This window comes from Geotrypetes seraphini, chromosome 4 (genome assembly GCF_902459505.1).
Source record: "Geotrypetes seraphini chromosome 4, aGeoSer1.1, whole genome shotgun sequence".
Lineage (NCBI taxonomy): Eukaryota > Metazoa > Chordata > Amphibia > Gymnophiona > Dermophiidae > Geotrypetes > Geotrypetes seraphini.
Window position 1 is genome coordinate 115427074 of NC_047087.1, and position 13931 is coordinate 115441004.

The 13931-nt window shown below is 46.9% G+C and overlaps 1 protein-coding gene across 6 annotated transcripts in view; it reads left to right on the top strand.

The window, feature by feature from the left end:
* Positions 1-13931, top strand: part of LSAMP (limbic system associated membrane protein) — a 1229080-nt gene that overhangs the window by 761818 nt on the left and 453331 nt on the right. For all 6 annotated transcript variants that reach the window (XM_033941214.1, XM_033941210.1, XM_033941211.1 and 3 more), the window contains one exon: positions 2316-2441. In XM_033941214.1, the coding sequence (XP_033797105.1) occupies positions 2316-2441 (126 nt within the window). The remainder of the gene's footprint in view (positions 1-2315; positions 2442-13931) is intronic.

Here is a 13931-nt window from a genome sequence, read left to right on the forward strand (position 1 = left end):
TCCTCAATTTTCCCTTGTTATGACCCGGCAATCCCATGCTAGATATACCTGGAGCAACACTGATTACTTCACCAAGCTATAGTGATGCCTGATTTACAGCTAATCCTCTGTGCCATAATATTTGCCAGTCAGGGTTGCTGCAGAAGCTGCAGTAGTCTTCCCCTCCTCCTGCAATATGAGTTCATTACCTCCATAGTGCACCTGACTTTCCCCAGATCTAAGGGGCAGGCAATTTGAACTCTCGCCTACCCTACTACAGCACAAAACATTACAGGCTAAACCACAGGGCAAGCCCATAGTTTGAAATAGTTGTGTTAACCCAGCTTGAATTTTTTTAAATCTGAATTGTGGCCATCCAAGGGTTTTACTTTCAGTTACTACCATAAGTTAAGGTGTACAGGCCAAAAATTGTTCTTTTATTTTAGTTTTCCTTGATATGTAGAGGATTATTATTATTTTCTTTTTTTTAATATGTTTTTGCATTTTAGGGGCAATGTCATCAATAGTGTGCATTATTGAGGAAAAGTCGGAATTATTGGGCATAGTGTACTGTTCACGATATGCAAAAACCCTGAGATTCTGGGGTTTCCTTGCCATTTCAAGACAGGAAATGACACAAATGCACATTCCTACTAAAAATGGATTACACTGTATGTCACAAGTTTATATTACCATAGATAGCATAGGTATGCAGTCTGAGGTGAATTCAATATAGGTTGCTATAAGTTAGGAGCTAATCTAGTATTCTGTTATATCAGCATTGCACACCTGTTCTATTACAGAATACTAATGTAAGTTCGCAATTATGTGCCAAACTTTAAAGGTGACCACTTATGCCAAATCTGTAGTTAGCATAAATGATGGCAGTTGGGCGCCTAAATACAACTATTCTACAAAATGTGTGCAAGAATAGTCAGCATGCCACCGACACAGTGGCATGGTGAGGGGGGGCAAGGGGATGAACTGTCCCAGGCACCGGTGCTGGCACCTCTCCTCCCCTATGCCCACTGCATACCTCTTTAAATGTTCACAGGTGCATGCGGCGTCTTCCACTTGCCTCTTGTGCCAGCTTCGGCTACCTTTGATGTCACTTCCTGGTCATGGGACCAGGACGTGATGTCAGGAGGGAGCTGAGGCCGGCACAAGCAGCAAATGGAGGATGCTGCTTCTGCCGGTGAACGTTTCAAAAGATACACGTGGGGTGGGTTAGGGTTAGGTGTTCAAGTGGGCCATCCTGGGCAGTAACCTCCCTCACTATGCCACTGCATTGACATGCCCATGCCCCTTCCATTTGTGAATGAGAGAAGTTAGATGTACCGTTTATAGACTAGGAACATAAATCTGTTATACACGCTTGTTTATGCCAGTTATTAGAATTTATTGCTGATTAGTTAATTATTTTATTCACATAATTGTTCCCATTCTATAACAATGAGCCTAATTTGGGGCATCATTTATAGAATTTTTGGGTCTATGTCCAACAGGTTAAAGTATGCTCTACTGCTGCACATATTGGCTCTTATGAAGCTAATTTTATGTTTAACATTGCTTGATGAATCGCCTTTTTAGACAAACAAATCAAAGCAATGTAGAATATAGCTAAGCACCAATATCTGTCTTATCATTCTCTCTGTAATTCCCCCACCTGAGCACTGTGTAGAGATCCACTTTCTTGTCCAGTTTATCTGTCTTGACTAGATTATAAGCTCTTTTGAGCAGGGACCGTCTCTTCTTTGTTCTGATGTACAGCGCTGCGTATGTCTAGTAGCGCTGTAGAAATTATAAGTAGCAGTAAGGGCTCCTTTTACGAAGGTTCGCGAGCGGTTTTAGCACACGCACCTGATTAGCGCGCGCTAGAGTGCGCGCTAGCCGAAAAACTATCGCCTGCTCAAGAGGAGGTGGTAGCGGCTAGCGCACGCTATTCCACGCGTTAAGGCCCTAATGCGCCTTCGTAAAAGGAGCCCTAAGTAGTAGTAGAATGAAACCAAACTAAAATAACAGTAGAACCTTACACTACTGGAAAGGAACGCTATTACAAACATAGGAAAGCCAAACAATTACAAAGATTAAACAATCACTCAGAATATCAAACAGGATATTTTAAGCTTGGGCAGTGTAAAATAATACCCCTGCCTCTCGATAGCATTGTATTGTCCCTAGCGGGTCTCGTATGTGTCTAATGCAGGATGTAGATTTGTATCGGTCACAATTCTGGGAGCGCTTCTAATCTGGGAATATTTAATTCTGTTTGGGGTACAGGCACCCTTTTTGGTTTTGGAGGTTTTCATGTTCCTTACCCTTTTGTGTCTTGACAGTTCCGCCAAAGATTTCCAACATCTCCTCTGACATCACTGTGAACGAGGGCAGCAATTTGACCTTGGTATGCAAGGCAAACGGACGTCCTGAGCCACTTATCACCTGGAGACACCTTAGTCCTTCAGGTACTATAGGGAACAGTCAAGCAATATGTCCAGACAGGATGGATACGCATTTCATGTTGTACACATAGTTAAGAGAAATAATACTGAATGATCTGATAATTTTATGAACAGAAATATGTTTTTCCTCTAATATTTTATAACATACAGCACAAAGCATTCTAGAATTTGGAGTCCTACTACTCTAAATAAATGATAATGGGCCTCTTTTATAATACTGTGGTACCAATTTCCCTGCAGCATATGCACCAAGCCCATAGGGATCGAATGGGTTTTGATGCTTTTCCCATGGGAGAATCAATACTACAGCTTTGTAAATGGGGCCCAATATTAGGAAATCTACTATTCAGTTGCGTTGAAATATGTAGCAGAAAGTCAAACCTGCAGGAAAATATTCCAGCATAAATAGCATGATATAGCGATATACTTGGAGTTATAAAAATAAACAGTCATTTTAACAAAACTGATAGTGTAAAATTGATGATGGGTTGTTCGTTTCTGACCCTTATCCTTGTGTATCATGCATAACACATTCTAATTGTGTAAAACTTGTATAAATTTTAAATATGCAAGTATTCTGCCCTGGTCATAGTGTCTTCATTTAAATGCAGTTTTGAAAGTAGCACAAGTCAGAATGTGGACTGTATTTTTGTGTCAGTCCTCCTCCACATCTTTTCTGTATTTTAATCTACAGGATCACATCACATTATTCTGAAATGTTATCCTGTTATCTTCTTCTGGCTGTTCTCCCATGGCTGAATAAGTGAACTTGATAGTAGTAAACTGTTTGAAATGCTCATGCTATACATACAGTAACAGGGAGGTGGCCTACATTGACATCAGCTCCAGGAAGATAGTTTTGCTGTAAAATGGTCATCAGCTAGAATGCAGTTTTAGAGTTTTATTTATGGAGTAGGTTGTTATTTACACTCAAAGTATGCCAAGAGCATTTTAAAAATTGTGGTCAGGACTGGTGGTTTCAGAAAACTTATCCAGTGAGGGTCACAAGATGAGGTAATCACACAGCTCAAGAGCACCCAGCATGTAAGCTAGGTAGCAAATGACTGTGGTATTATTTTATTTTATTTATTAAAGTTCATTAACTGTCTTTATGAAGAGATTCAATAAAAGTGGTATACAACAGGAGTAACTCGATGTGGACAATTTACTCATAATAAAAGCATAACAATAGTAAAATGACAGTTCCTTAGCGTCCTTATCAGACCAGTCCAGGACCTCTGGGTTGTGCCCATTAACCAGCAGATAGATCCAGACTAAATCCCTGAGGACTCTGCCCTATAAGGGTGCCATGCAGCTTTAGGTCTTCAGTATTCCTCTGTGTGTGGGCAGACCATGCAGCACTTGGACTAGTCATAAAGTGAGTCTCTTGATCCAGCTAGAGAACTAGAGACCAGTTGAGATAAGGGTCGGAAGGTTCCTTTTCTTTAAAAAATAAAAATTCAAAGGAAAGGCAATTGCCTGGTGCCAGGGGACATGTTAGACAAGTCTGAGATATTCTCCCCTCTTCCATCCCTCCCATTCCCCCTTTCACTCCCATCTCTAGCCTCTTTCAGGAAAGGTGCAATATACTTTAAAAACACCAGAAAAAAATCTTATAACTTCAGCATCAATGACTGAGTACAGGAGTCCAATTTCTGGATAACTGGGGAGGTTTTTCTTGATTAGCCAGTCATCCCCAAGGGAGCTCGATATGCAGAATGTGTATGCAGTAAATTCCCTTGCTGTGGTAGTGCCAAGGTAGGGCAAAGCAACTTCAAATTGATTTATGTCTGGTGCACCAGAATAAATAGCCAGGTTTTACAGTTCAAGTTTCAAGTTTATTTAAATTTTGATATACCGCTCATTATAAAACTAAGCACTGTACAATAAAAGTGGGGGAGAAAGAAAAATTACATAAAAAGAAGGGGGTACAGAGATAATAATAGACATAAGAGACAATAGGGTAAAAAAGTAATAGGGGCGGGGAGGAACTTCAATATCTTGACTGGAAAGAAAGTAAGGAAAAGTTACAAGAGGGACCAGTGTGAGAGAATTTTATAAAAAGATCTTAGATCAAGTTGAAATTAAATATTTAATTTTGATATACTTCCAATATATCATATCATAAGCATCATTGAACAGAAAAGTTTTGAGACTGAATTTAAATTTAGTTAATTAAAATTCATGACAGAGATATGATGGAATAGCAAAGCTTAGCTGCAGGGGACTGTGTATCATCTCACTTCACTTCTACCATTACTTTGAGGTGAGAAGAGAGCACAGGATCTACCAAGAAGGCTTCTTTGGGGAGCTGGATTATGGCATAGGCAAACATTTTAGGGGGCCCCTATTAGATGTGCTGAGAACTCAGGAGCCTCAGATTGCCAACTCCCTGGATTTTTTTTTTTAGGATTTTATAAATTTGTAAATGACCAGGCTCAATTTGAATGATAGCTGACATATATGGATATTTTTCATAATTTAGCTTTCTATAGCACTCTAATCCTCCCCCCACCCTCCTTTCCAGGCAAAGGTTATGGTAGAATCCAGCCAGTGGGGAAGCTTCTAGTCATAGGAAGGAGGGGCTGAGCGCAAGGGCTAGAGAATAGGTAGAGGCCGAGCCCTGTGTGGGGTTCTGGAAAGAGCTGTGAAACTAGTGAGTATTCTGGTGGAATGGAATTGTTGAAAGGGAGTAGGAATTTAAGAAGGATAGAAGAAAGAATGAAAGGTCTGCTGCAGGCTGAGGAAAAGAACTGGCAGAATGTCTTAATACTGTTTTCTCTCTGTCTGTATCCTTTCATAAACTCCAAAGAAAGTAATTTAAAAAAAAAAAAAAAAAAATTTTGCTGACATTTCAAAAGCTTTTCTCACACGTAAAACTTAGCAAATATATACCTCAATTATATTGTCCCTTGACATCTCTCGTTTCTACCAGAGGCGATGGAGGGTGAAAATTATTTACATAATTTCTTTGGTTCTTGGCTCACTGATGCAGAGCTGACACGTTACCAGGTTCCAGGAGGAAGACTTGTTGGAGAGAGGAGCCGGGAGACAGAGAGGGTAGAGGCGGCGGCGAGGGCGGGCAGCGGCGAGAGTAAGCTCCGCCCACCCGCACCGCGTCACCAGCGGAGCCAGAGGCCGGACTCCCCCTTAAGAGGAGGGGAGCCGCGGCGCGAAAGCAGCACAAGCCGCGTGGAGGCTTGTTGGAGAGAGGAGCCGGGAGACAGAGAGGGTAGAGGCGGCGGCGAGGGCGGGCAGCGGCGAGAGTAAGCTCCGCCCACCCGCACCGCGTCACCAGCGGAGCCAGAGGCCGGACTCCCCCTTAAGAGGAGGGGAGCCGCGGCGCGAAAGCAGCACAAGCCGCGTGGAGGCTTGTTGGAGAGAGGAGCCGGGAGACAGAGAGGGTAGAGGCGGCGGCGAGGGCGGGCAGCGGCGAGAGTAAGCTCCGCCCACCCGCACCGCGTCACCAGCGGAGCCAGAGGCCGGACTCCCCCTTAAGAGGAGGGGAGCCGCGGCGCGAAAGCAGCACAAGCCGCGTGGAGGCTTGTTGGAGAGAGGAGCCGGGAGACAGAGAGGGTAGAGGCGGCGGCGAGGGCGGGCAGCGGCGAGAGTAAGCTCCGCCCACCCGCACCACGTCACCAGCGGAGCCAGAGGCCGGACTCCCCCTTAAGAGGAGGGGAGCCGCGGCGCGAAAGCAGCACAAGCCGCGTGGAGGCTTGTTGGAGAGAGGAGCCGGGAGACAGAGAGGGTAGAGGCGGCGGCGAGGGCGGGCAGCGGCGAGAGTAAGCTCCGCCCACCCGCACCGCGTCACCAGCGGAGCCAGAGGCCGGACTCCCCCTTAAGAGGAGGGGAGCCGCGGCGCGAAAGCAGCACAAGCCGCGTGGAGGCTTGTTGGAGAGAGGAGCCGGGAGACAGAGAGGGTAGAGGCGGCGGCGAGGGCGGGCAGCGGCGAGAGTAAGCTCCGCCCACCCGCACCGCGTCACCAGCGGAGCCAGAGGCCGGACTCCCCCTTAAGAGGAGGGGAGCCGCGGCGCGAAAGCAGCACAAGCCGCGTGGAGGCTTGTTGGAGAGAGGAGCCGGGAGACAGAGAGGGTAGAGGCGGCGGCGAGGGCGGGCAGCGGCGAGAGTAAGCTCCGCCCACCCGCACCGCGTCACCAGCGGAGCCAGAGGCCGGACTCCCCCTTAAGAGGAGGGGAGCCGCGGCGCGAAAGCAGCACAAGCCGCGTGGAGGCTTGTTGGAGAGAGGAGCCGGGAGACAGAGAGGGTAGAGGCGGCGGCGAGGGCGGGCAGCGGCGAGAGTAAGCTCCGCCCACCCGCACCGCGTCACCAGCGGAGCCAGAGGCCGGACTCCCCCTTAAGAGGAGGGGAGCCGCGGCGCGAAAGCAGCACAAGCCGCGTGGAGGCTTGTTGGAGAGAGGAGCCGGGAGACAGAGAGGGTAGAGGCGGCGGCGAGGGCGGGCAGCGGCGAGAGTAAGCTCCGCCCACCCGCACCGCGTCACCAGCGGAGCCAGAGGCCGGACTCCCCCTTAAGAGGAGGGGAGCCGCGGCGCGAAAGCAGCACAAGCCGCGTGGAGGCTTGTTGGAGAGAGGAGCCGGGAGACAGAGAGGGTAGAGGCGGCGGCGAGGGCGGGCAGCGGCGAGAGTAAGCTCCGCCCACTCGCACCGCGTCACCAGCGGAGCCAGAGGCCGGACTCCCCCTTAAGAGGAGGGGAGCCAACGGCGCCCAGCCGTTCGGCGCGCGGCGAAGGCGAGCGGAAAAGGCGCTCGCCTTAGCGAGAGCGCCTTTGCGAAGGGCCTCAAGAAGGGCAGGCCAGGTCACTACAACCAAGGACTCCAAGAAAGGAAGAAAGCAAGGTAAGGAAGTAACACATACACGCACACACACAAGTAAAAGGGAAGCAAACACAGAAAAGAAGGAAGGAGTAGGCCCAGGAAGGACCACACATCAAAGGAACGACAGGCAAGGAAGGCACTGAAGAACGGTAGCAAGGGCAAAAGACAGGTTAGAAGCAGGCTAAGAAGGTAGCACACACACATACACAGAGACAGCAGTAACAAGCTCAACAGGACAAGAAAAGGAGGACTCAGGAGAGAACACGAGCTAAAGGAAAAGGCAGCCACAGAGGGTAAGCAAGGGGCAAATAGCACAAGCGCATAAGTAAAAGGAAGCGAAAGACGAAGAAGGTAAGGAAGAGCCAGGCACAGGAGTGAAAACACTAGCAAAGAGCAACAGGACTCCTAGAGAGCGGACAAATATGGAAGCGGAAGGAACCCGAAGGATGAGCTTCCCAGTGTACTGCACGGACTGCCACATGTATGACTACCTCCCCTCCGGGCAGCAGTCATATGTGTGTGGACGATGCCAGGAACTGGTAAGCTTGAAGAGCGAAGTCAGTCGACTGAAGCTCAGGATCCAGGAGCTGGAGGGACTCTACATCTCCGAAGCCCCCTTCCAGACAGCCGAAGACCCCATGCAAGATGAGTACAACGAGGAACAAGTCAGGGAGCTCGAGAGGTTCATTGATGATGCCTACAGGAGAGTGGAAGAACAGGAGCACGGAAATGAGGAAGACACACAGAGCAGAGGACAAGGAACATCTGACACCAAGGTAGAGGATACCCGCGGAGGAACCTTGCTGGAAGAAACAAAGAACACCAAGGACACAGACCTGCGGCCGACACGGAGGCTGAAAGAAGGGAAATCTGCAATCCTGGTGGGAGACTCAATCCTGAGGCACGTTGACAGTCACATAGCAGGAGGGAGAGAGGATCGGCTAGTGACCTGTCTCCCAGGAGCGAGAACAAAGGACATCGTTGACAAGATTGAGAGAATCCTGGAAGGAGCAGAGACGGAAGAGACAGCAGTGATAGTCCACGTCGGGACGAACGATGTCACCAGGAGGGACTACAGCAAGAATGCACTGACTGAACAATTCAAAATCTTAGGAAGGAAACTGAAGATGAGGACCCAGAGGATAGCCTTCTCAGAGATCCTGCCAGTACCGAGGGCAGAAACGAAGAGGCAGACGGAGCTACAATCAATTAACGCATGGATGAGAAAATGGTGTGAGGAAGAGGGATTTCTCTTCGTGAGGAACTGGACAACGTTCTGGGGAAAGAACAAGCTTTTCAAGAAGGATGGTCTACACCTGAGCAAGGCGGGAACCAGACAACTAGCAAATAACGTCAGAAGTGCGATAGAGCAAGCTTTAAACTAAGAAGAGGGGGAAAGCCGACAGTCGACCTGGTATCGACGGTTCGGGAAACAGTACCCAATGAGGGTACTGAGGGGAAAGATTTTGGGGATGACACAAGTGGCAAGCAACAGACTATGAACAAACAAGGGAGTCAGATGAAGCGAGAGGGGGCCAGGATGAACATACTGGAAGGGGAAGTCAAAACGGGATTGGATGTTGAGAGAGAACAAGAGGAGGACAATAGGAACATGCCACAAGGGGAAGGCAATAGGAATCTACCACAAAGAAAGGCCAGAAGAGACAATACTCAGGAGTTGGCAGGCCAGGAAGGGGACAAAATGAAGAATGAAATGCAAGATGAAATAGAAAGGAAGAAAAAATGCCAGGACTTGAACTGCATGTATACAAATGCAAGGAGCCTAAAGAACAAAATGGGGGAACTAGAGGTCATGGCCAATAATGAGAAACTAGACATCATAGGGATCACGGAAACATGGTGGAACGAGGAAAACAAATGGGACATAGTACTGCCAGGATACAAACTCTACCGAAAAGACAGGACTTACCAGAAGGGGGGAGGAATAGCACTATACATAAGGGATACAATTCACTCAACCACTGTGGACACAGCAGAGACAAATGCCCAACTGGAGGCATTGTGGATCAAAGTACCAGGAAGCAACGGAGCCGAGATAAAGATGGGACTGTTCTACCGTCCACCTGGGCAAACTGAAGCTGAAGATACAGAAATGGTAGCCGAGCTGAGAAGGGAATGCAAGAACCCAAACACCATAGTTATGGGAGATTTCAACTATCCTGGGATAGACTGGTGTCTCGGAAACTCAAAATGTGCAAGGGAAACGGAGTTCCTGGAAGCAGTACAGGACTGCTTCATGGAACAACTAGTCGAGGCACCAACGAGAGGATCAGCGACTCTGGATCTGATCCTCAATGGGCTGAAAGGCCCCGCGAAGGATGTGGAGATCATAGGACCACTAGGAACCAGTGACCACAACATGATTCAGTTCAAAGTGCAAGTAGGACTACCTATGGGAAAGAGAACCAAGGCAACAACATTTAACTTCAAGAAAGGGAACTATGATGCCATGAGACAAATGGTGAGAAAAAAGCTCAGAAACAGCTCCAAGGAAACGCGGACTGTGGAGCAAGCCTGGTCCCTATTCAAGGACACAGTAAACAAGGCACAAAACCTATATATACCAAGATTTAGGAAAGGTTCCAAGAAAAATCAGACAAAGGACCCTGCATGGATAACCAGTGAAGTAAAGAAAGTGATAGGAGACAAGAAAAAATCATTTCGGAAGTGGAAAAAGGACAAAACTGAAGGAAACTGGAGAGAGCACAGGAAGCAACAAAAAGAATGTCACCGAGTAGTCAGGAAAGCCAAGAAAGAGTATGAGGAGAGACTAGCCAAGGAAGCAAAAAATTTCAAACCATTTTTCCGATATGTGAAAGGGAAACAGCCAGCGAGGGAGGAGGTGGGGCCCCTGGACGAGGGTGACCGGAAGGGAGTGGTGAAAGAGGAAAAAGAGGTGGCTGGTAGGCTAAACAAGTTCTTCTCGTCGGTCTTTACAATAGAGGACACATCCAGTGTGCCAGAACCGGAAAAAATCTTCAGGGGAGATCAGGAGGGGAAACTATCATGCATGGAGGTAAGCCTCGAAGACGTTCTCAGGCAGATAGATAGATTAAGAACGGACAAAGCTCCGGGCCCAGACGGGATCCACCCGAGAATACTGAAAGAGCTTAGAGACGAAACAGCAGAATTACTGCAGCATATTTGCAACCTGTCCTTGAGAACAGGGGTAATCCCGGAGGACTGGAGGATAGCGAATGTTACACCGATCTTCAAAAAAGGATCGAGAGGCGACCCGGGAAACTACAGACCGGTGAGTTTAACCTCTGTTCCGGGGAAGATGGTCGAATCAATGATCAGGGAAGGTATCAACGAGCATATAGAAAAAAATAATCTGATGAGATCGAGTCAGCATGGTTTCTGTAAAGGCCGATCATGCCAGACAAATCTACTGCATTTCTTTGAGGGGATAAGTAAGCAATTGGACCAAGGTGACCCAGTAGACATTATATATCTGGATTTCCAAAAAGCCTTTGACAAGGTGCCCCATGAACGCTTACTGAAGAAGCTGTGGAGTCACGGGGTGGAAGGAAACGTGTACAGATGGATCAAAAATTGGCTGGCGGACAGGAAACAGAGGGTAGGAGTAAAGGGGCACTACTCTGACTGGATAGGGGTCACAAGTGGTGTTCCGCAGGGGTCAGTGCTGGGACCGTTGCTGTTCAATATATTTATTAATGATCTAGAAACGGGGACAAAGTGCGAAGTTATCAAATTTGCGGATGACACAAAACTCTCCAGCAGGGCCGGAACTGTTGAAGAATGCAAAGAACTGCAGAGCGACCTGAACAAACTGAGTGAGTGGGCAAAAAAATGGCAGATGAGCTTCAATGTGGAGAAATGTAAGGTCTTGCACATAGGGAAGGGGAACTACATGTACAGCTATACGTTGGGAGGGAGGGTACTCGGGGAAGGAAGCCAAGAAAAAGATCTGGGGGTATTGGTGGATAACACAATGAAGCAAGCGGCGCAATGTGCAGCGGCCTCAAAAAAAGCGAACAGAATGCTGGGCATTATCAAAAAAGGTATCACTACCAGAACAAAAGAAGTTATCCTGCCACTGTATCGAGCAATGGTGCGCCCACATCTGGAATACTGCGTCCAATACTGGTCACCATACCTCAAGAAGGACATGGCAATACTCGAGAGGGTCCAGAGGAGGGCAACGAGGATGATAAAGGGTATGGAGAACCTTTCATATGCCGAACGGTTAGACAGGCTGGGGCTCTTTACCCTGGAGAAGCGGAGACTGAGAGGGGACATGATAGAAACTTATAAAATCATGAAAGGCATAGAGAAGGTGGAGAGGGACAGATTCTTTAGACTAGCAGGGACAACTAAAACAAGAGGTCATTCAGAAAAACTGAGAGGAGACAGATTCATAACGAATGCAAGGAAGTTCTTCTTCACTCAGAGGGTGGTGGACACCTGGAACGCGCTTCCCGGAGAGGTGATAGGACAGAGTACAATTCTGGGGTTCAAAAAGGGACTGGATGACTTCCTGGAAGCGAAAGGGATAACAGGGTACAAATAGAGATTTACCTTACAGGACATTGAGTGAACAGGGTATGGGTATTTTAAGTTAGGTAGGGAACACTTTCAGGTCATGGACCTGGGGGGCCGCCGCGGGAGCGGACTGCCGGGCACGATGGACCCCTGGTCTGACCCGGCAGAGGCAACGCTTATGTTCTTATGTTCTTATGTTCTTTAGGCAATCCAGTGGTTGAATTTACATCCTAATTGTAGTCCCTCATACTATCAGGTGAAACCAGCACTCTACATCCCATAAAGTACTAGGATTGGGTTGCATAGAACCAGGACTAATTCAGAATCTGGGTAATATGGCAGCTCTCCAACTCTAACAATTAAGCCTCTCCATTTGAGGCTTATGCTTGTAGGGTCCTCCTGCTAACACGCTCACAGATAGGCTCTGCACTTGCCCTGCTTTTTCCAGAGAAGTGAATTGTTGGGTGTGTGTGTGGGGGGGGGGGGGAGGGTAAGAAAAGAACTAAATCGGGAAGAGAAAATCCTGGTAGAGGGGCCCACAAATATGTTTGCCTAGGGCCCAGTATAATGTTAATCTGATCCTGCCATTTCCTGTAGCATCTGAGGCATCCATTTTATCTCACTGCACTGCAGTTTCCATTCAAGTTCCTAATACCCATGACAATGTTGCTGATTTTTATGACACTAATACATGGATTGCAGAGGGCTCTTCTAGTACATGATCTTCTGGTTCTTTGAGGAAAGACTTGGAAGCAGGTCTGTCTTTTTCCACATAATTTGCTTTATTGCTCAATAAGGTCATTTTTATTAAAAAAAAAAATGTCAGCAAGATTTATCACAGGAAATTCTTCCCTAGTTCTGCCAAGTGTATGAGTGTTCCTGAATCAAAACAAAGATGCTTACAGAACTTGGAAGAGGGAGATTCATGTTCAGTATGTTCTGCTGCATTTCAGGCCAGGCAGGATCCTGGAAATGGCTCACTCCCAGACCAGCTAGAAGAAGGAGCAATTCTGGTTGATAAAGCAGATGATCCTTCAATAATATTTTATTCATAATAGAAGAGCTTCTAGCAATCATTTCTAAAACTTTAGAAGGTTTAAGCATTTCAGAGGACCCTGAAAAGCTAAAGCAACCTTTAAAGTGGATGCTTTGATAGCAGTGGCTCTCAAGAAAACCACTATTCCAGTTGATGGAGGGTTGACCTTGAAGAACTTAAAGGATCATAAATTGGAGTCTTTGATTCAATAGACATTTGACATCTCAGACCCTGGTCTCCAAGTGGCTGTGTGAAGCACTTATGTCTCAAGAACGTGTTTTCTCTGGATTTAGCCAGGTAGATGACTGCCTTGGCAAGGAGAGCCTTGAGAGGATTCCAATGATGCCCTAGGTATCCATTCTTCTCAGGATCAAGTTGGAGGATGTTTTTCCTTGTTTCATGAGAAATAGACCCATATAACATCAGAGCAATGTGGATGTCATAAAGTATAGATACAAGCTTGAAAAATTTCCTTGTGTTCTTGCAGGGTCCATTCTGATTTCTCCCTGTTGAGCTTCTCCTAAAAAACATGACCATGTAGAGCAGGGGTCTCAAAGTCCCTCCTTGAGGGCCACAATCCAGTCAGGTTTTCAGGATTTCCTCAATGAATATGCTTGAGATTTATGTGTATCCACTGCTTTCAATGCATATTCATTGGAGAAATCCTGAAAACCCGACTGAATTGCGGCCCTCAAGGAGGGACTTTGAGATTCCTGGTGTAGAGCATCCTACAAAATCTTCTCTTTCAGGGCAATCATTCCTGATTCACACTGAGTGGGGAAATGGAAGACATTCAATCTATTTCATTGTTCCCACAAATGAAGAATTGTTTTGCCCAATTTTAGCACAATAGCACTTGGTCGCTCTTCAATGAAGGCTTTTAACAAAGTATTCAAAGGCAAGGAAATAACACACCAAACAAAGATCAGACTTGTCTAAGTACTCATTTTCTTAGTGATCATTTACAAATGCGAAAGCTGGATACTATGGAAACAAGACAGAAAGAAGATTAACTCCTTTGAACTTTGGTGTGGGAGAAGGATTTTAGGCAAGCCGTGGACCACCAGAAGAACTAACGATTTGATTCTGGAAGAGAT